At 38.1% G+C, this 23,323-nt stretch overlaps 1 protein-coding gene across 2 annotated transcripts in view; it reads right to left on the bottom strand.

The window, feature by feature from the left end:
- LOC122832660 (calsyntenin-2-like) overlaps window positions 1-23,323 on the bottom strand; it is a 266,537-nt gene that overhangs the window by 157,878 nt on the left and 85,336 nt on the right. Inside the window, exon 2 of one of the 2 annotated variants that reach the window (XM_044119639.1) lies at window positions 2,993-3,115. In XM_044119639.1, the coding sequence (XP_043975574.1) occupies window positions 2,993-3,115 (123 nt within the window). Of the gene's footprint in view, window positions 1-2,992; window positions 3,183-23,323 lie in introns of those variants that run through there. The other variant, XM_044119638.1, reaches the window with a different exon arrangement.

Here is a 23,323-nt window from a genome sequence, read left to right as displayed (position 1 = left end):
CAGAAAGAGTTGGGCATGCACCACTGACAACCGGTATGACATTTATTTAAGACAGAACGAGCATGAAAACGAGAATCTAAGACTGAATCACAGCATGAAGAGTGGGCCGAAGTACTGAGATAATTGGTTGAGCTGAACTGATTCAGAGCCCATATTTTTGCTCCGTGCAGCCTTCCTTGACTTGTTTCTGCACATTATTACAGAGCTATAGTGTTTGCCTGGCTCTTTTCACCTTTCAGAGGCTTCAGCATCACCCTCATGTACACTTGTCACTGAGGTGGAAAAATCCAGAAGAATGATTGACTGAATTTGTGTAGGTACTTTTCAACTAATAAAATTATGGATATCTTTAGTCTAGACAGAAGCTGTGAAGGGTTTCTGTTTGTGAAAACCACAACCTAACTGAAAACAAGCTACTCTGTCAGTTTAGCATGAGGAATACACATCCAATCTTTAAACTCTTGTTTTATGAAGCTATTTACTTTTGTTTGTTAGTTCAAACTGACAGCACATTGTCAGACACAGACATGCGTAGAAGAAGTCTTTAGAGCAGACAGGTGCCCTTCACTCTTCCTAAAGTCCTGAGGAGGTAATTCTGAAGGTGGAGAGTTGTTTTGGAGCCACCGTCAAGGTGGGTGTCAGTTTTTGTCAAGTTTCAGACACGACTCTGCCACAGTTTCTGTTGTTCCATATCAGTGACTGCCCAGCAGCCCTAGATGAATGTTGGACAGGTTCAAAGTGATGTAAAAGAAGAACAGGGAAACTCTGTGGAATTGTGCCGACTTAGTGGGGTTTTCTCTCTGAATTAATCTGAACTGCCTGTTGATCTTACAGTCAATGTGTCTAAAGTTACAGGATTTTTTTTTAAGAATGAATGCAGTGTCTCCCAAAAGCATTCCTAAATCTTTTGATATGTCACATAATTACACACACCAGTGCATCTGACAATGTGACAAAAAAAAGTACCACAAGCAGTCATTGTGAGGTGAAATGAAAGTAATGCATAGCATTTAATATTGTTTTTTTTTTTTTTTTACAAAGAAAACCCCCTTTATTTGGATAACTCTAAAAAGACGAGAGTGCAACCAACTGTCATCAAGCTTGTAAATACAGTCTGCCTGTGTCTATTATTACTATTAAGACACCTGAATGAGATTTGCCTGGAGCTCCATAAGGCTCCAGATGTTGTTGGGTCGTGCCGGTTGACCTGCCTCTGCAACATCACATTGACACTGGGGAAGTCCCCCAAGACAGGAAGTTGTAACTGCAATGAGAGTTTATTGGGTGGTTGGGAGGAATGGTCTATTTTGAAAAAAAAAAAAAGCAAATATATTTGTAAAACATAAAACAAACAAACAAAGCATGGAGAATAATTTTTCTCCTTTGAAATCTTTTGTAGTGGTCTATCACATAAAAATCCCCCCAAGTTCTCTGAAATTTGCGATTGTCAGGTCACAAAATTAGAGAGTTTGGAAACATTGTGAATACTTTTGTAAGACACAGATCAGCATAAAGTAGAAAAATGTGATTGACACATTATCTGGAATATTATACATTTTAATAGCTTACAGCATTAGGGAGAGCTTGCAGGCTTTTTTTTGTCCACCACTGATGCACGGCCCTGTACTTCATGCAAATCGTTACCAGTCCGGGTTGATATCTCCATGTTGGAGAATTACCCTAATGAAAATCTGTCTGACCTAATTAAAAAGCTCTATTACTACCTGTACACCGACTTGTAATTCTACAATCTCAAAAAAAAAACAGATGGACTTTATCCAGCTAATTACTGGGTAACTCTGTCCATCCAATTCAGAACTGTGTTAGCTCAAAAAAAGCTTCAAAAGCAATATTGTTTGGGTTTCTTGGGGTTGCTGGGAAATATACAAAGAGGTAGGCGAAACATTTGGGAAGTCATGATGCGATGAAACCAAGAAAGTGGAAAGAGATACCTAATTACCATAGCAAGAAAGAAAGAAGAGAGACTCAGTGCTAAGCAACAGGTAACCCTAGTCTGTGCCTATTAATATTTCAGTGAGGAATCTTTCCCGGTGCTTTCACTTTGGAATTCCAGGAATGTTTATATGCAAAGCCTGATCTGAGTATGTAGGAAAATGCCTGTGTGAAGCCATGCATGCAGGTGCACGTACCATCTCCATGTGTAGCCATCAGTCTATTGAGAGCTAGAGGGCATGTACTGGTCAGCCAGCTACTCCCACCGACCACATCATTCTCTCTTTTCCTCCCTGTAGGGTGGCTATGCCAGCAAACCCCTCCGGCCACAATGCACACACAATCACACTCACATACATATATACGCACGTGCGCATTTGTAACCAATGCAAAACATGTTCTCACAAGCACGCACACATTCACATTTGTGTGCGCAGTGCACAATCTCTCCTTCACTTCAACCATTAATACGTCCTACAAGCCAGCTAAGCTTGAGGGTCTCTGTGAGAGGGCAGCAGCCCCCTGCAGTGGCTCTGGCCACATTAGTGGCTTGGCGGGAGAAGGGAACTACTGGGCAAGCCAGTAGCCTCCAGCAGGCATCCCCCCCCCCGCAAAGGTTGGCACCCTTTAGATGAGCTGGAATGGCCACAAAGTGAAAAGAATCTAATCCGGTTATACAAGGGTTTGGTTTTTTTTTCCTCACAGCTTCCTCAGTCACCAGAGGGGCTTATATGGGCAACATTACATAGAAAAAAAAAAAAGAGAGTCTTGCACGTGGTGTTTACTCAGAACTATTGGATTAAAATTAAATCGGTACAGTCCAGTGTAAAACAAACAAAAAGTATATGAGGATGCAGCATATCTATTCAGACTCATTCAGGGATTTCACAAGACAGCTTTATGTGGCTTTTATCTCTGGTGTAAATAAATCCTGCAGCGATGCTTCCGTTTGAGGATTAACTTTTCAGTCATTGTTGACTGGCCTCTAGGGGAGACCAGTTAGTCCATGTTGCCGAGTGGATGGTGAAATGTAACCTACCTGCATAAGGGATGGGGGCGTCTTTATCCAGGGCAACCAGTGGAGGGTCCAACAGAACAACATCAGTGTTTTCAGTTATCACTCCATGGTAGGATGTCTCTATCCAGGGCTTGTGTTTGTTCACTGTGGACACAGAAAGCAACAAATGAGCCCTAAGAAAACACACCTTAACACAGATCAATAGTTTCATTGCACTCAACTTATCTCAGCTTCTTTGATCTTAGGAGGACATATTGTTTTGTCTGTCTTTAGTGCTCCTTAGCTGTTTTAAATGAAAATTTTGTGATACTTCAAAGCAATTAATTCCAGAGTTTAAGGACATAAAGTAGTATAAATACTAAAAGGCTTAATGTTTTAGGGCACTTTATCAGTCTTTGGAGTGTGCGGTGTTGTACAAGCACTAGCCACTTCTCCACCATCTTTCATTCAATGCAGAAAGAAGCATAAAGAGAACAAACAGAGAATATTTTCACTTCTATAATGTTATTATACTTGACCAGAAAAGAAGAAAGAGAAAAAAGAAATTGCAACAAATTGTTTGACTCTGTAAATGTCAAGTGAGTTGAAGGATCAGAAATGACAAAGCAAAGCTGTAATTTTGGTTCCCCTGAGATTCAGGACTAAAGCGCAAAAACAATAATTACTCCCCATTCAACGACAGGAAAAAATAAGAAGTGGACTCTCTCTAGGTTTAAATCAAGCAGCAATTGTTACAGACCACTTCAGCTATGCTCTGCATGTCAGTAAAATCAACGCAAGTGCTAAAATGTGCGGTTTTGAATAAATTAGAAGAACAAAAGTCACAAAACATCCCCCACTTTCAATGGGACAATGAAAGTATCTAAAAACCAACTTGCTGCTGCACATTACCTGCTACTGCATGTTATCCCTGAATTATGTTACTTTAGTTTAGCTTAAATATCTGCACGATGTCACTGCCCAAATACCAGTCGGATCACAAAACCTATAAATAATTTATGGTTAAAGTCTTATTTGTATTTAACTAAGAACACTTCCTTCTGTGATTTAGATCTGTGAAGACAAATATAAAAGAAAGCAAACAAATTTTATTCAACTTAACAGATTTCAGTTTCTATAATTATTTTGGTCAGTTCAAATGGAAATAAGTATGATTTTTCTTCTTTTTGCTGTGGGCGAGTAGCTTTATAGAGTTGAGAATTGATTCAGGTAACTGCAGCTTTCAAATAAGGAAATATATACAGTAATGGTAGTAGTATTGGTAAATATTATGACTACTCAAAGCTCAGAAGTACTACTTAATGAAATAGAGCCTGTTGAACTTTCTACTGGGGGGGAAAGAAGATGGGCCAATTGTCAGAAACCAAGTATTGTCTTAGCTGAAACTGGTTCATGAAAAATAAAATGATCCCAAGCACAGAAGCAAAACTACAACAAAATGCCTGCAAAAGGACCAAGGTACTGCAAAGGAATAGTTAAAGTCCAGACCTTAATCAAATTAAAATGCTACAGTGAAACCTCAGGAAAACTGTGTACAAACATATACCAGCAACTCTCAATGAGTTAAGGTAGTATTGTAAAGATTTCCTCCACAGTTATGTGAGAGGCTTTGGAAGTCAGAAAGTAAAAAAAAAAACTACTTTTAAGGGTTAGATTTTTAATTTAAATTTTTCCAAAGATTGCATTGACAATATATGAAAACATTTGCCAATGACAATAGTAATCACCAACAGCTGATAAGCCTGTGAGTTACTGATGTCAATTGAATATTTTTTGTGCAACCCAGTAACTCGTAGTGCTGCTTACACAAATGACCTGATATCCATTGTAAGCACAATAGATAACTATTCTGTAGACTTTAGAAAGACGGTTTGTGACAGCAATTTCATGACAACACAGAACCAGGGAAAAGTGAGAAACACATTTTCTCACATGAACACCGGAAGACTCCATATTCATGAGGGACAGCCAAGAAAGCGTGACTAACAGTACTGATATAGTCGGAGGAGATCATTCACTAGTATATTAGAAAGTGATTAATATTCATTAGTTTGATAAAACAGTGAGGATAATCATGAGTTTTGAGTGTGTAATGGAGAGAAATATCTTGGTGATAAAGCTACGGTGCAAAAGACAGCATGTTCTGTTTGATACTAAACAGGATGGATGTTTTTATGTTTACACAACAATCTATTGTCTGAATATTTTTGGCTGAAATTTATATAGCAGATCTTAATGCTCAAATCTGACTTCTAGTTAAATCTGACTTTTTTTTCATGATTGTTCATACCACTAGTTAAATATGACCAAAGACTTCTGTGAGTGGTTAACAATCCTAAAGTGAATCACATGCGATGAAGAGCACTGTTGATATTACACAGCATTGCACTGTTTATTGACGTTATAATGGGTGTCAACGTCTATGGATCACTTTAAAGTATTTCAGTATTGTCACAAGATCATGACCCAAAGAAGCTAATTGTAAGAAAGCAAAACTATAAAAAAAATACCCTTTTGTGGAGAATTGACAGCAACTTCAATAGAAAAGTCTGTTTTGATGTGCAGTCAGAGCCAGGACAGGTGTGACTGTGATGTGTCGCACTGTAAATTAATAATTTTCATACCACTGTTTAAGTCAGGATTTACAGTGTCTGCCTCCTGCTACCATATACGTACCACATATGTATCCGAATCAGTACCATATTTGAAGGTGACACAAATGGGAATTTTTATGGAGGTGAAAAGATCAGGATTAAGATCAAAAGTCAGATATAGGTCACATATGGACAAAAAAGATGATTCGGGTTACATTCGCCTGCTGTGTGAACATAGCCTGGTGAACTTGTATAAACTGTAGCCTCAGTTTTTACAATATTCTGCGTCTGTCGCTCACCTTCTTCAGAAATCAAAATATAGTCCTTTCAGAGTTTTCTGTAGCTGTAATGACTACTTATTTGGCATTCATTTAATCTCAAGCCTGGACAGCCTGTTTACAATTAAAGTGTTTTTATCCACACAAGTGCTCCTCACCAGCTATTTTCTCTGCACAGGGTCATTCCTGAAATAAAATAAGTATAAGATTAAGTTAAGGCGAGGAATGTAAATACCAGATCAGTCTGTCTAACAAACGACATGCCACATTCAAAATTCCTGAATGTGAATTTCAGCAAGTTGGCTTTAATATGGATAATGCATTTGTTCTGATGTGATTGGCAACAACCTAACAAAGTAGCCATTAAGTGTTTATCAAAATACAAAAAATTAAAAAATTAAAAAGCCCATTGTGAACTGAAATTCTCATTTGTGTCAATAGCAAAGTTCCACTAAATTTGAAAAACACGCTATGAGACTGAGCACTATGAGTAATTGGGAGTCATGAGGACTGAAGAGCCTTTTCACCATAGTCACAGCCAAGGATTCCCGCTGACCTTGTAATCTGTGATGCTTCATGTGCCTCTCATTCTCTCTACTTAGCGGTGTCAGACAGACCTGAAGGTTGTGTTCTGAATTATGAAATAAATTCTGAAAGCAATTGCACCTTCAATACAACAAAGAATATCTGAATACCTGTTTTCTTAGATGTCATAAGAGAAAGATCACCAACAGAAAAATCAACATCACTAATTAGCGCCCCTTTTGCGGGGCCATCAGTCAGCATGACCAAGCTGCTTTGCAACTGCAAGCTAATCACAACTTAAAGCCTTGCTGCTCTCTATGTGTGTGGGATAAAATGGTTTTTCATCAGGAGTGATGAGAGCAATAAAGCAGTCTGCCGCCGGTAATCGCCACGGCATCAAGATGAGGTCCCACCCACATGTGAACCCTACCCCCACACCCACAGCCACAGCTCAACCAGTCACCAGGAAGACATACGTAGCGGAACCTCGAGAACAGAATTGGGTTCATGTACTGACAGCCGGAGACCTGGCCCTGAGTCATTACGGGAAAATGGATGATCTGTTCTTTCGTCTTAGAATAATGTCTGGCCGTTGGAGGTCGAGGAGGCAAGAATGAGAGGGTGGGATGATGGGTGGAGACCATCAGTTGCCGAGATTCCCAGTGGAAGCGTCGCTGCAGCTTATCACATTTGAACCCGAAGCTAATGCCCTGACATTAAGTGATTAGCTACATGGAAAACCATGGCAACTTGAATCAAAACTGAACTTGATAAATCCTCTAATCAATACCAAAGTAACATCACTCTCTGCTGTTAGACTCCAAGAAACTCCACTTCTCAGCTTTGCTTTGTTTGCTAAATGTCTTTAGCACACTAAATGTAAAGTAAACATTTTCAATGTGGTAAATATTTGGACTCTACGTTCCAGGCTGAACTGAACTGATAAGAAAATTTTAATTTTCTTATCTGTCTTTTATTTTTCTCTTCTGACAATTGCTTTGTCACATGATTGAAATAAAGATTTTATCATTTTATATTTGCCCTTTACATGTTTTGATTTATACCTGTGATGCTCATCTATTGTTTTACCTCAAGAAAGACTCTAATGGAATGAATGCTTAAAAAAAAACTCAGTCCAAGACGAGTGACCCCAATTTCAAAAAGTACACAACCTGCACAGCTGCTAAAAGCAGTCAGTAAATGGCATGCGATAACCTGCGAATGGAGGGAGGTCAATTCGCTGCCGTCTTGAGAAACCTCACATCTGTCTGGGTGAATGTGGCCTGCTTAGGTGTTAAATGAATTTTGCATGTTCATGCCAAAACTTGAATTAAACATATAATTGTGTGCAACAAGTAGGGAGGGTGAGGAGATGGGATAAAATATACTAAACTAAGTTGCTGTGTTTGCTTATTGACTGCGCATAGTTAAAGCATCCATACCAACATTTTCTAGTTTTTTTCACATACAACCATAAATGTTAACGTCTTTTACTAGACTATTACGTGGCAGGCCACCAAAAGTAATGCATGTTTTTAAAATCAAAGTAATAACTTCTTTTTTTTTTTTTTTTTTTGTTTTACGCATAAATCTGACCCTGAGTGAATACTAAACACTTTTCCCTATTACGATTATTAGTTGCACTAGATTTTATTTGTGGGTAAAGGAGCAAAAGAATGGGGATAGAAATGTACACCACAATTTCTTCATATTTTAATTTGTGTTTTAGAACCACATATAATTTCATTCCACTTCACAATTATACACTACTTAATGTTAGTTTTTTATATAATAATCCACATAAACTGAATTAAATTTTGGGATTGTAAATTGATAAGGTATTCATATATTCAGAGGGTATGAATTATTTTACAAAGCACTGTTGAGCTGAGCCATTACTGAAATACCAAGGCTTTTATAGTAAAAGAGTTCCTGGATATTCCTAGGTAATTGTCTTAATTTTCAGACTAAAGATGCTGCGTTTCCAACTCTAACCCCTTCAACTGTTCCATATTATCCAACATGTGGCTGCCAAATTAATAAATTGCATCATTCATATATTTTAGTATCTCCCTATTTTTGCATTTTCACAAACGACCGGAGTCACAGGCCAGAGAATAATTTCTGTGCATGAAATCAAATTAATCACAGGAATATAGTTATTACCCCTGTCCAGGCTAATATAATCAGTTTGTGTGACAGCTGAAAAGAGAATTCTGGAGCTGCGATGCCCTTTACAGCAAGCTGCAGGTCAGTGGGCCTATCCCCCGCCATTTCATTGCCAATTAAACTAAGAGGCGTGGATTTGACTTGAGGTTCTGAGCATGGCAGAGGCGCTATCACGGTGGATTAATCTCTGACCAGGCGACAATGTGCCACCGTGGTGGTGTTGGTGAGAGCTACCTCTAACCAGGCTGATGCTGCAATCTGAACAGACCTCCAGAGGGGAAACAGGGAGGAAGAGAAACAGTTGTAATTAAAAAGAAGTCTGTAGGAAATTAAACTCTGATTGATAAGGTCAAGAAAAAGGGGCTGCGATGAATACATCAGCATAATGAAAAGTAAATGTAGCAGAGACAGCTAGGCATTACTGCTCGCAGCACACAATTACAGCCAAACTGGAAGCTGGGAGCTCATCACAGCTCAAAGTGCCACAGAGACGTTCATCAGTGGGTAACTGCGAATCAACCAGAAACATCTCCGCTCTGCCCTGTACGGGGGAGGGGGGGCTCGTCTCTGCTTTTGCTTTTGCTCTCCACCACTCCATCATCGCACTGATCCCTGTCTTCTTTAAACCCTGGAGATCTTTGCAAATGCTAATCTTGTATGCTCTGTATGTCCTTTCTTTGTGCCTATACGAGAGCAGGCTGACAGGAACCATCTGCAGGGAGACAACTTTATCACATTTAAAAGCTTCCAAGTAGATCACTTCTCCAGACAGGTAGCATCCCCCAGTTTGGTCTTGAAATCTGTTTAACTACAGGCTGATGCATTTAATATAAAAATGTAGCTGACACTGGCAGTAATGCATTTTTAAAAATAAAAAGAATGTTGTAGACTCCTAACTCCTATCATTCAAGTATCTTTAAAAGTCATAGGGGAGGTGATGCAGTGGGCAGGAACAATCTCCAGTAGCAGTCAGTCTTGCAACAAGAATGAAGAGGCTTCTGACTGAAGACTCCTGGGTGACAGTAACATAAATATCATGACATATTAACAGCTCAACACCCTACCTGATTTGTCTTTCTCTTTAATAAACTGACAATCTTTGTCTGAACATCATAAAGGTTTTGACAAGTGTTTCAACTGCTTTTCTTACAACTCTCTCCAAACCAGGAAGACAATTAGCAACAATGCTTTTCTTGGTATCCCTAATTGCATGATTATGTTTTCAATCACATATTTGTGGCAATTTATTTAAGCAGGTGTAGAGGGAATTCCAGTTTGTTTACCTACTCAATCATCAGCAAAGTTAAATGCACCGATTAAGTCAATAGAAGACACACTTAAATGCTCCTCAAGGTGACTAAATAAATCTGAGAAAGACTTGAGCTGAATATAAGCAGGGTTATTAGCCTGAGCACAGAGCAAAACAAAATGTGTTCCTGCCAAACCCCGTGGGTCACATTGAGCCCATCGTAGCTCCTCTCAGACAACAACACCCTGACCTGTTTTGTGTCTGCTTCTGCAGTCCTTTCAGGTCTGAGCTGTGTTTGGAGGACATTCAGTGTAAAGTAAACTCCAAACAATAAAAGTAATCTAAATATAGTTGAAATCTGATTATATACACACACAGACCGAAAAAATTTAATTCTCACATTATTTATGACTAAAGGCCATTCGGATAAATTTTTAATTTTCTTTTTTCCTTTTTGCTAAATGCCAAAAGAGCAAAAGATAGCTTAAAATTATTACTTTCTTTAATTTCAAATTCAGCTTAGTGATTTTACTAAGGTACAATTTTCATATGCTTGAAAATGCCATATCCAAATGTTCTAACAATAATTTCTAAGTATCAACAGCATGACAAAGTCCAACCAAGACACAGGAAGAAGACTTATGAGTCCCACAGAAAATATTTAGGTAAAACTGTGTGGTTTAAGCTCAGCAAAAGCAAAACATTTTGTAGATGCTGGCTAACGGTGATGATAGTGTGCCATCATCCACAAAAAAAAAAAAATCTAACGTAGGGGCTGGCAGCATCATGTGGTGGGAGTATTGGGACTGGTGTCTTCCCATTCTGTCTTCACCAAATAAATTAGTTACAGAGTAGTTTAAGTTCAATAAAGTCAATATGCTGGAGTGGCCGTCAAAAAGTTCCCGTCTCAAGCCTACACACAGAATATGTGTAGGGGGAGCTAAAATATGTATGAGAGAAGTGTAGCCTACTAATCTGACTCAGTTGCACCATTTCTATTTGGAAGAAGAGGTCCAAGGTATTGTAATAAACAAAATATTTGATCAAAGTCCTACAGGACATTATGCAATTTTACCAAACACTAAAAAAACACTAAGATTGTTGTGACTTTTAGTTCAAATAAATACTTTTTACTGGAAACAAAAGTGTTTAGTCTGGATTAGCATTAAACAATGATTTAAAAAAAAAATATAATAGTTTTTATACAGCAGATGTATCTGTTTTCAACTCAACATACAAAATTGTACTTATATAAGGTAGCTTTGCAGTTAATGTGCTAGTATGATGGCCACAATTTGACCTTTTTGTACCTGCTGTGTTTGAATTTTGGTTTTATATACGATGAGCTGATTGTAACTCTTGGCTGAGTGAAATAAAGCTGGATCTCCTCATTCTTTTTAACTTCAAAGCCTGTGCTGTGTCTCTAGGTGTATGTGAATGTGTAAAGTTGTGTTATTGTGTCTTTGTTTGCATGGTATACATGCTGCTTCTGCGCCCACCAGCAGGTTGTGCATTTAGGCCACGATCTTAGTACCTTGTGTCTTGATGACTGTGTGCATGTGGTCAACATAACACTCCAATTGGGAGGTTCAGTGGTGTCGATAACATGAGGCCCTTGCAACTTCTTTACCTAACAGATCCAAAACAACAAGTGCACCAGTGCCCTTGAAAGAAACATGGTGAGTATCGTAGCTGCAGTAAACAGAAGACCTCAGAGCAAACATTCCTCACCTCCTGGCACAAGCAGACATAAACTTTTAAGAATTTGTTCTTCACAGAAAAAAACAAACACTCACAGGAGGCAAAGGGCTGGCACATGTGTAAAAATCCTTTCTTTATTTGCACTGCAGCATGCAATGGCCTTTTGTCAGAGCAGTTCTTTCCTATCTCCCCCTCTCTAATCCTCCAGCAATATGAAAGCTGTGAGACAAAAGGTCATACTTTTATTACAAGTTTGTTTTTTACCTTTGCTGGCTGAAATCCAAACCTCCTCAACCTCACCTCCCTTTGGATTCAGAGCACACATTAGAGATGGGTCGCTAAAACTGAGACGAATGCAAAAATAAAGGCAATCTGTCTGAGTTTGTTCCTTTGATTTAATCAATATGTTGCCATGTTACTGCGAGTTTTGCTCTTCTTCCAGAGAGAAGGGAAAAAGAGTCAGTGCCCCGCCAGCCTTCCTGCTGTCCCCAGGGATGAGTTAGAAAAACAAAAAGCGAGATGAAGGCGTTTTCCTGCATTAAGGCTCACGCTCGCACAAAGCTAAAAGCATCCATCCAAATGTCCAGGAGTAGATATTTGGGAGCTGCATATGCACTTTTGGAGCCATCGCCCCCAGCCATCATTACCCCTCTTTATCAAACGGCTACATAGTCACAAATGTGCTCTCTCTGGATCATTTGAGGGCCATTATCCCAGTCCATTATTGTATGTGCAATTCGAGACGCAGCATTTGCAGCTTTCAGTTTTTCTCGTGTATATGTAGACTCGGAAAATGAAATTGTTAGGTGGGAAGAATTGAAGAGTCTGAACAGTTTGAGATTTCAAAATGGTAGGTAAGTGCAAAGTGTCAAATGATTGGGTAAGGACCTAATAATACCTAATGGAGAAATGGGCTACTCAATTACGTGAATGGCTCAATAGTTTTAAACTATGCAGGAAACAATTTCAGTCTGCTTTTATTTCTGATCAATGTTTATACTTAGATTGACCAACCTACATATAAAGATTTCTTGATACAGGGAGTGACTATGTTCAGTCCTCAAGATCTACTATTCTACAACTTTTGGATTTATCCCTGCTTCTACACACATGAATCTAATGAATGGCTCATTACCAGGCTTCTACAGAGCTAAAAGATGTTGAGGAACCATTTGATTCATGTGTGTTTGAGAAAAGAGGCATTGAAAAGTTGCAGGATAGTTCTCAGGGACTAGACTTAGACAAAGTCTACCTTGATATACAAAGAAACTGACTTGTATTTCTTTTCTATTTCTTTACTATTCAAAGAAATATTGATTGATCTTTGCTATGATACTTTTGACATAAATTGCTCACACCACGTTTAGCAATTTGACCCAGAAGAAGTACAATCACGATTTGCTTTTTCTTTTTTACACAGGGTTAAAAGCAAGCCATGGCCCCTCTAAACTGGAACAATTTTGCAAGATCACTGTGAACCAGAACAATGTGCATTGTGCTTTTCTACTCACTTCAGTCTGTGAAATATCACACAGTATTTTTTCCTTTTGTTTCACATATTCTTTAATACACATAAGTTATGCAATGGAAGGGGAAGAAATTGTATGTATTGGCAGAAAACTTATGATGCAGAATACTCTACATATACATACATTTGCCAAAAAACGCAATCTGATATATGATACTATATGCATCATACATGTGGGGGGTTAGTGGGGGGGTAGTGAAAAGGAAAAAAAAACATACATCCATCCATCATTCTAAAGTTCACAGAGATTTTTTTGATTTTTCATTATGAGTTGTTCTGCTATTGTTGTATTACACAGAAAACCCCATAAGTCTATGGTTTTGTTTTGTCCTCCTCCTTCTCCACCACCAGCCTCATTACTAAATATGACAACACCAATTGTTCTTGACAACCAAACAGGTACAAAACAATAGCTTGTTTTGGCCAAACAGCTTGTGGTGCAATTTGGAGGTACTTCTCTACAGCTGGGAGGCCTATTCCAACACAGGCCTAGCACATGCCCATCACTGTAGACAGTGGCCTGCTAGTGACACTGCATGTAGTGGTGCAGAAATTGTGGATTATGTTATTTTTGTTGCTGAGGTGCTCTGGGTTGCAGCTTGGACACAATGCACATAGCAGCTGAGCGAGTGGAGAATTTTGTTATGTTTTTGTTACTACTGAAAGACACTGGTGAGAGTACGGTTAAATTTAGCATTGGTAGTTCTCTCTTAAATTGAGCAATCTATGTAGCTGTGTGCATAGAAAACATCAAGGATAAACAACCACAAAAATGCATTAAGATTCCTACTTCAAACAGGTACTAATAAAAATAAATAACTAATTTACATAACATTTAATGACTCATTTGGTGGAATTCGAAGTTGTTACACCACCATGACAGCATCACATAGTATTCTGGATGCTTTTTAAATATTCAAAAATAACAGATTTTCTTACTCCTCAAATATGAATTTTTTTTTGTTAAAATTCTGAAATATATGTAAATATATAGAACAAGTGCACATATTGCTATGGCAAAATTATGTCTAAAATGATATTGCATTGCATGCGAGGGTCTTGCCTCTGTTTAACTGAACTTTGAAGTAATCAGACAGTTAAAGGAATTTTCAGAATTAATTACAACAGATTCTTTTCCAGTCACTACTGTGTGGGCTTTATCAGGTGGCATCATTGTACAGCTCAGCAACACCAAGGTGACTTTATTAGTGGCTTATCAGCCAGCAAGCAACATCTCTTTCAAAGACAGACCAATTAATTAACAATTTTTTGTCATTAATATGACATATTTTGCTTTTATAATTTTGCTTGATGTACTTTTGTGTTTTGTAATTTTGTCATGTTGTTTGAATCCCATAAAGTGTCTTTGGGTTTCTGGATTAGCGCTATGCAAAAAAAAAGATCAGTTGTGAAATGGGCACTTTGACAGAGGTCATGTCCCGTGATCAATAGCTGCTTTGTAAAATCACTGTGAACCAGAACAATGATGTGTTTAAACTGCATGAATTCAAAAAAGTCTAACTTCCTAATCTTTAAGCTTCTAGCATTACCATTCTTTTATTCCGCTTCTGTTTTTTTTTTGACCTCACAAACAAATTACACAGGGTGGGAAGAAATTTTATGTATTTGGGTAAAAATAATGATGTAGAAAATCCTGTACATAAATTGGCCACAGACAAGCACTCCTGCTGACTCAAACCACTTCGGCTCTGTATTGCGGCCCAGTAAGAGCCTCTTATGTGCAGATGGCCCCCGGCATAAGCTGTCGGTGAGAGTGTGTGTGTTACAGAACATGTTTCCAGGTCTTTTTGATCCCCACAGAATTTTGTGCCAGCCAGTTAATGTGACACCTGCAGCCAGCTGTGAAGTAAGGGGGGTGAAGACACATTGAGTCAATAAAAGTTTCCCCTGTGTAATCCTTTTAGAGTGGCAAGGCGTTTGAAGTGAAGGCCACCGTCTTATGGAACATGAGGTGCACTATGCACTATAATCTGGTTAAAGAAAAGCCAGTGTGTGGCTCCGGCTGTGTGGAAACACAGACAGGAAAGCTGGACTGTGGAAATCTAAGTGACTGCCCTTTACTTGTCAATTTAAAGGGTGAGAAAGGCAAAGAAAACTGATTTTATTGGAAGAAATGAATCAAAGTGACATAATGTTGAAAAACTGTTTGTTCAGGGGTTAAATCTGAGTGTGCTGATACATATCAAAAAGAGCAAACCTGGGATGTAGAATTTCACTGGACATTTTTTGGGAGATAAATCAAAACTGTCTCTTGAATAAAGCTGCTCTTTTAAATACACATAGCACCATTTATCTGTCCTGGCCCTTTCAAATTTTAGAAAGGGCCAGGACAGATAAATGTGCTTATTCAATGCTCTTAATCATGGTGGAGATGCAGTACCAAATTGACTGGAGATGAGAATTGGACGCTGGTCAGCTTGCCTGACCGATGATCTGCTAGTCAGGAACTCCAATGAAAAATCAACAGTGAACTAGAACTACCAGCTAGTGGGAAGCTACTTGGTCTAGCTAATAAAAACACAGTTTGGTGCTGAAGTTGTTACTGAAAGAAGACGCAAATGTAAGTATTTATAGAAACTACAAAATTAAGTTAGCAGAAAGAGTTTCTAATTGAAATAAGAACTGTTCAATGAGGAGATTATTAAAAAAATAGTTCTGATTGGCAAAAACTGTGTGACATTTATCTGTGTTTATAAAGCAAATGAATACAGAGTACCTCCAGTTTTCGCAGAGGTTAGGTACTGCAGCCTACAGTGAATGGATTAAAATCTAGAAATGCATTAGACCCCTTCTAAAACTTATTATGGGTACAAATTTTAATAGTTCAAGCACTAAATGTGCCTTAATGTGCTCAGATGAACCTGCTAGATGCTAACCTTATCTCTGCTCTTTGGGTTACTGCCAATCAGCACTAAAAAAAACTGAACAACTGCTTTGGAAATACCATGTTGAGTAAAATTGCACCTGAAATTTTATTTCAAATATTTTAGAATTTCTCTACAAAAAAAAAATAAAATAATTTTGAATAGTTTTCAATGAATAACTTGAAGATGTTTTCCACAGAAAAATATCCAAATAAGTGAATCCCCAAATACTGAAATGTGAATAGGTGGAAGTTCAGTGTGAGTTGAAGTTATAAAGTTGGCATAAAAAAATGAAGAATGCTGTATTTGTGTTCTGAGTGTATTAATAAAGACCCTTTTCTTCACCTTCCTGTGTCTTTTCTTTTGATTTTCCATGGTTGAACTGCAGAGCAGCAGGGGATGACTGTGAAGCCTCGACTGTGGGCTGGGAGAACAGAAAGGCTGGAAGGCAGTGATATACTCAAAAACAGAAAATGACTTCAGCTTCCTCTATGCGCCAATGTGAAAGTGACGATACATTAAGATAGAAACTGTCTGAAGTAGACTAAAAAAAATTAAAAATGCAACACATCATGTCACGGACAGGTGTGAAACTAATTCACTTACATCTATCAGTCTGAACAGTGTTATAAAGTCAACTATAGTTGATCTACATCAACAGTAGACATTCACAAATAGAGTTAACATGACATGGTGGTTATTATTCTCAGGCAGCCTATCAAAACTACTCAAAGAGCTTACTGATAAATCATCCTAGTGGTCACCAAAGAACCAAGCTTCACTCACTTCAATTGAGGTAAAAGTTTTTAATACAACAACAAAAACAAGACTGGCCAAAAAGACCCATTCATTCAAGAGTTGCAAAGCAAGAACTTTTGTTGACCAAAAGAGAAACACAGGCTTGTCTCATTTTTGTGAAGTAACATCTTGGTGGATGAACATTGTGGTTTAATTTCCTCTACAGTGATGGAAAAAGTAATTGATAAGAATGTAAATGCTTGATGGCAACGGTTTCCATCAATTTTTAGGATTTTTATCAATTATTTTTCTTTCTAAAGAGTTTTGATAGCTCTTTTCTGTTAATAAATCAAATCAATGTTCTTGTATTTGCTTAGGTTATCTTTCATATTTCTTTGTATGTTCATAAAAACAGAAGAAATCTGTAAGGGGGGATTTTAAAGTGCTGTGCATACGTGTTGCAAAATCTGAAATTGTCATTCAAGGCAAGGCAACACTTCAGTATTTAATTGAGGTTAATGCCATCCTGGTTAAAACGAAGAATCATTCCTCCATACTGCCACCCCCAATTCAGCATTCAACAGTCACCACAGACACCTACAATTTCCACTCATAAATTGGAGGATGCGCTTATATCCATTCAGCTATTCCACCCACTGACCAGGACTTTTTATTATACAATCTTCATCTGAAGCCTCAGCCCACCCTACTCTAATTGAGCACTCGCTAAAGAACCAAAGCAATCAGTCACTGCCTACAAAAAAGGTGTCATTGTGTGTTTTTTCCACAAGCCAAAGATCAAGTGGTTCATTTAATTTCCATTATGCTGACAAGTGGGAGTGTGGGAGAGAGGAATAACATGCTGTTAGTTTGTGGTGCCTACAGTCGATCTCTGAAAACTTCCACTTTGTTGTTTAGTACAGGAAATGAATTCAGGTGGAAGACTCATGGGGCAGAGGTTCAGTGGAATAAAGCCCAGCATCTGTTTACGCCGCATTGTTTTCTGGGTGCTTTTAAAAGGAACCTGCCTCGTAACTCAACATGAAAACAGGCTCCGAGCCGCACAGAGGCAAAAGCCTGTTGGCGAACTGTTGGTAGATTATCCCTCTGACCAGCATTTCTGGCTTATTGAGCTCTGAGATTTGTGTGTTTGTGTGTCTTATTTCCCTTTGTTTAGTTTAACTGTTCCAGCCAGTAGATTAAAATAAATAGCTGGTAACAAGAAATAAAACAGTGGCTCTGAAAAATAGGAAAGCTTGTACATATGTATAAGGGAGGAGAACATAGATGTCCTTGTATGTCTATGCTGTTTTGATGCAACTTGAAAAGAGTTTTAGTCTCAATAGAAAGTCATTTGTGTAATCCCTTACATCTGATGTTGTTACACACATCTATACACTTTGATCTATCCATCCATCCATTTTCTATACACCCTTCTTCCCTAATGGGGTCGGGAGTGTTGCTGGTGCCTATCTCCAGCTGCGTCCCGGGCGAGAGGCGGGGTACACCCTGGACAGGTCGCCAGTCTGTCGCAGGGCAACACAGAGACCAACAAACATTCATACACACACACACACACACCTAGGGAGAATTTAGAGAAACCAATTAGCCTAACAGTCATGTTTTTGGACTGTGGGAGGAAGCCGGAGAACCCGGAGAGAACCCAGGCATGCACAGGGAGAACATGCAAACTCCCGGGCCGGGAATCGAACCCAGGACCCTCTTGCTGCAAGGCAACAACTCTACCAACTGCACCACTGTGCAGCCCTTCACTTTGATCTAAGTGGAGTTATTTCAGTAACACTATTGTGGTATGTATTCATTATGCACTGTAAGCACATGAGCTAAACATTTAAAGCTCTTCTGGGTTTTCAAGTGGTGGGTTTTTCTTTCAACTTTTGTCAAACTGTCTGAGGTGGTATGGATTTTAACCAGTTATATCTCTTATATCATTTGTTTGAAGACGTCAGCCCTATAGTTTGATTCCTACAATCCCGCAGAGACACGTTCTTTGCTTTGCAGTTAAAATTAGGAGTCAGTCTCCCCTCAGCAGACAAAATGTGGCCTGAACTGCTGCACACCTGTGCTAGAGAAGTACACTGTGACTGAACCATTGGAAGGCAATCCCCAAGGCTGATAAACCATGTCACTTTCATTTGCCTCTGGCCAGATGACAGCTTATTGCAAAATCCCAAAGTTTTTGGTATTTCTTCTGGATTTAAAGAAGACTGATGGATTGCAAGTGATTCAACAGAAATAGCCAGTAATGTTCACCAGTGTAACATTAACATCAGTTAAAAAAAAATATGTTAAATTTAAATACACCAGGGAAGTTGATTAACTTTCACAACCCTGAGGATTTCACGACTCTTCTAAAAAACACGTTTACAATGACAACTGGCTTCTCCACAGGTAAATGATGTAATTTATAATAATTTCACAGAACCCTGTTTCAAAATATCAGGACAATCGCTTTAATGTCTCATGACTCTTGAGAGAATTTGGAGTTGCAGAATGTTTAGCAAGTGAAGGTCAGAGGCTTGGAAAAATGTTTTCTTTCTGTGACTAGTCCCACACAGCATGCGGCTCTTTTTCTCACATGAGCGGTTGGATTACTCCGGCCTGACTCGTTCTGACCCAGAGCTACAGATGGCAAAAAGGCTGCAGCAGGCAGAAAGACAGATGGGCGCACAAACAGAAATGTATGTGACTCTCAGCTTTAGAGGAATTACAGATTTCACCAGTTACATTTAGTCACAGAACAGAGAGATTGTTTCTACCAACACATCTCTCTGTTGCATCGTTCAATGATGGCCACGTGACACTGATATGAAAATAGGCTGTTACTGCACCTTCGAGCGCTATGGGGGAGCTATAGAGAATCTATCCCAGTGTGATTTCAAAGAAATGAACAAAGAAAAGCCTGAGCACGCTTAATAAGTTTGAATAACATCTCGGAGGGAGATAATATGCCAAACATACACACAAGCTCTAAAAAAAGAAACAGGCATCTGCCCAATCTATTTCAAGCCGTGGCAAAGACAGAATTGCCAAATCTATTTGGAGGTTCATTATTATACCAAAGCTAATCAATAAAAGATCATTATTTTTATTTCCAAATAGAGATCCTAAGAGAAACCCCAAAACCTTTTCAAATAGATGAATAGATGTGAAAAAACCCCAAAAACAAAACAGCAAATATACAAATATTGCACATTTTGCTCTGTAATTATGGTGTTTGTTTACAATTATTCAAATTAAAGGTTTTTATGTATTCAGATAAGTGAGTTCCTTTTTACCAGCTCCTGAAATTACTTAAATCTGTTATGAATGGCCAAAGGAGAAGACAACATGGAAATGCCATGTGTGACAGACACATTTTCATGCTTTTAACACACCCTTTCCTGCTAAAGGGGGATTGCTTGACAATGTTTTGTATGGCTTTTTTAGTCTCTGAGATTGTTATGGAGAACTTGTTACAAAATGGCATCAATCTTTTGAGGTTAGGAGACATTAATCACTGCACAAGATTTTTAAAGTCCCACAGTAGCATTTCAATTTTGTTCAGGTCTGGACTTTGACTTGGTCATTGCAACACCTTGATTGTTTTCTTTTCAGTCATTCTGTTCTAGATCAGCAATTGTTTTTAGGGTCATCGTTCTGATTTAACCCCACTTTAGACAAAAGGCCTCTAATTTTTCTTTAAAATACTTTGGGATATAGAGGAGTTCAGAGTCAATGTGCCCTTATGCTCTGGCCGCAAGACAAGCCCAAAGAATGACCCTTCAGCCACTGTGGCACTTTACATAATGGCTAAACATAATTTTAACTTGATCTATCCAAGTGCTGTTGTGCTTTGGATGCATTCAGTTGTGAGTTTGCAACCTTCCTAACAACTTGTTCAATCTGTTTTATTCTAGTTGTCCTGTTAAGAGCTTCAGGTTTTAACATCTTAGCTGAAATCTGTAGCTCTTGTATTATATAGCATAGAACGCTCTGATCCTGAAGGAAATTTGAGGGGACATTAGAACAAAGGAAAGTGTCTAAATGATTTTCACTTCTAAAAATGAACTGATTTCTATTTTTTTAAACAAACTTATAACCTCAAGAATGGCAAAACCCCAGAACTCCTGCTTTTACAGAGGTGGTCACATTCATAAAATATATTTGACTACCAGAGCCTTCCTGGCATGTTCCCTTTTAAATTCTACAGAAGGAGAAAGGCTGTACTTTTTCACACACACTCTCCACTTTGGCTTCATCTTTGTTCAATGTGGCTCAGTAGGCCAGACCCTTTCATGCTGTCATGACATATTCGTCAATTAAAGTCACCTGGAGATTGGAATGTTGGAACTATCAATTAACTACTATTTCTATCAGCAGTAGCTGTCATTCAGACATTATTCATTCAAAGAAATCTACATTTCTCTGAAATCACAGAGCCATTTATTTAGTAATTACAGTGAGAAGTGAGTCAGACACCAAACAAGGCAGCTTGAAATGTTAAATCTAACCTACGGCCACAAAGTTCATAAAATCTGGCGATTGTATGATTTAGCAACTAAACAACTTGTTATTAGGAACCTTTGTTCCTGATAAACAAAAAGCTTTAAGCACCCATTCAATCACTGTCAGTTTTCTTCTTTTTCCTTTGTATCATTTTGTTCTGTCTGATCCTAATGGATTCTGCTCTGTTCAGCTCTATTCAGCTCTGCAGAGCCATTACAGAACCCCTGCCTACAATCTAAATGGTGTTGATTTTAATAGCTTTTATTTGTTTCACACCCATCTCAACTCAAGTCCACTTATTTTGTCAAAGTGATCACAGGTCAACAGAGGGAATTTCGTTGCAATGACTTCAGAGAACAATTTTCATCTCAGATATAAGAAACTGTTTAATTTTAATTGCTACATTGGCTTCAAAGTTCTTTATTGGAAGTTTAAACAATTTAAACAATAGTTTTTCTGATAGCCTTGAGCAATTTGCCAAATGACACGCTGAAACCACTAGGTTCACATTTGGAGCAAAACAGAAGACAAATAGATGAAAATGCTTTCAAAATTCACGCGAACAAAGTCAGACTGGGTGAGTCTATAGATCCTTCCCCACACACCTGAAGAAAAGGAAAATTATACTCTAAAACATAAAGATTAATTACATCATTAGATTCTTGTAGTGTCAGTGTGATGACAGAAATTCAATATAACAGCTTGATGACACACATTAGGTGCAAAAGCTTATGTTTGAAATTCAGCTGAAGAATGCCTCTGTTTTGATCTGTGTGATGAATTAAGACAAACCCCACAAGAGAGAAGTAACTTGTTGTTCTATAATCAGTCCAAATGATATTTAGTTATGAAAAATTACTTTAATCTACAGTCAGAGTCTGCATAATGAAGCACAACCATGCATAGCATGAGGGTTTGGTTTGGGGAGCCTACCATTATTTGCTAGCATTGTGGCTGCTGAAGAAGATAAATGCTTTGCAGGATTAATTACAGGATTGCCTCACAGTTTGGGAGCTTTTCTTCTCAAAAGTTTTGCTGAAACACTTTTTTGTTGTTGTTGTTTCTTAATTGTTCTTGTTTAAACTGGATGTTTTATTCTAACATCATAAACAACCCTGTATCAATTGATTGCTGGATATTAAATTTGATCATTTCATAAAGCAGCTCTGACTCATAAACAGCAAGTCAAATACTTGAATAAAACAATGGTTTCCTGGTGAATAAATGTCTTGAAATTGAAAATGTCTTATTTTATTTTGGCTGCATAAATCAGGCTTCTATAATAGCTGATTGCAAAGAACGTTTACATACAATAGTTTGTTGAATGCAGCCATTGAAAAAGAAAAGTAGTGATAATACCACACTTCTAAAGTTAGAATGGGTTCCTGATCAAATCTTTTGGTCTCCCAATACTGATACAAATCATTCAGTTGTTTTGGTTAGTCCTGAATGTCAGTCAGATGCTTTATTAAAACACTGCCAAGCTTACAAAAATGATGCATTTGGTAAGATGAAGTTCTTGAAAGTTGGTTAATTTGCTGCTCCAACATTTGATTAAAATAAACAACTTTAATGGTCTCAAATATCATAATATAAAATGATTGTAGCTTTGACTTTTTTCCCCAAACTTTTCTAGTTTCAGAATATTGAAAAGTTAAGGTCTAGACTAGTGTTTCAGCTGAACTCTGCGTTGCTTGCCTGAATAGGAGGGGATACCTGATCACAAAGCAGTGCAGGTCACATGATGCAGATAGACTGGTAGCCTCAGCAACCAATACAGTCTTTCTTTGATTGTAATGGAAAACATACATGAAAGTAGGTCATGATTTTTGAAAACTGGTAAAGAGAACCATCAAGACTAAATCCAGCACACCAATAAACACAAGTATATTTTTTTATAGTTAGGACTATAACACAAAATATTTACACAGGTCCTTGTACCTATTCAGTCAGAAAATCCTTTATTTTAAATATAACTGAATAGCTGAAGCAGAGTGAGAAATATCTCAAATATTCCTGAGGAACATATGGATCAAAGATGTTTAAGAAATCACAGGAAAAGTAATGTAATCTAAGTAAGTTAAGTAATCATTGATTGCTGCTCGCCACCACAACACAAAGGAGACAAAAAGATCTTCCAAGGAGGCACAGAGGTTCCATACTAAAGAGTGAATTG

Source organism: Gambusia affinis, linkage group LG06, assembly GCF_019740435.1.
Source record: "Gambusia affinis linkage group LG06, SWU_Gaff_1.0, whole genome shotgun sequence".
Classification (NCBI taxonomy): domain Eukaryota; kingdom Metazoa; phylum Chordata; class Actinopteri; order Cyprinodontiformes; family Poeciliidae; genus Gambusia; species Gambusia affinis.
The sequence above is the reverse complement of the archived record's forward strand: the minus strand, read 5'-3'. Positions and strand labels throughout refer to the sequence as shown.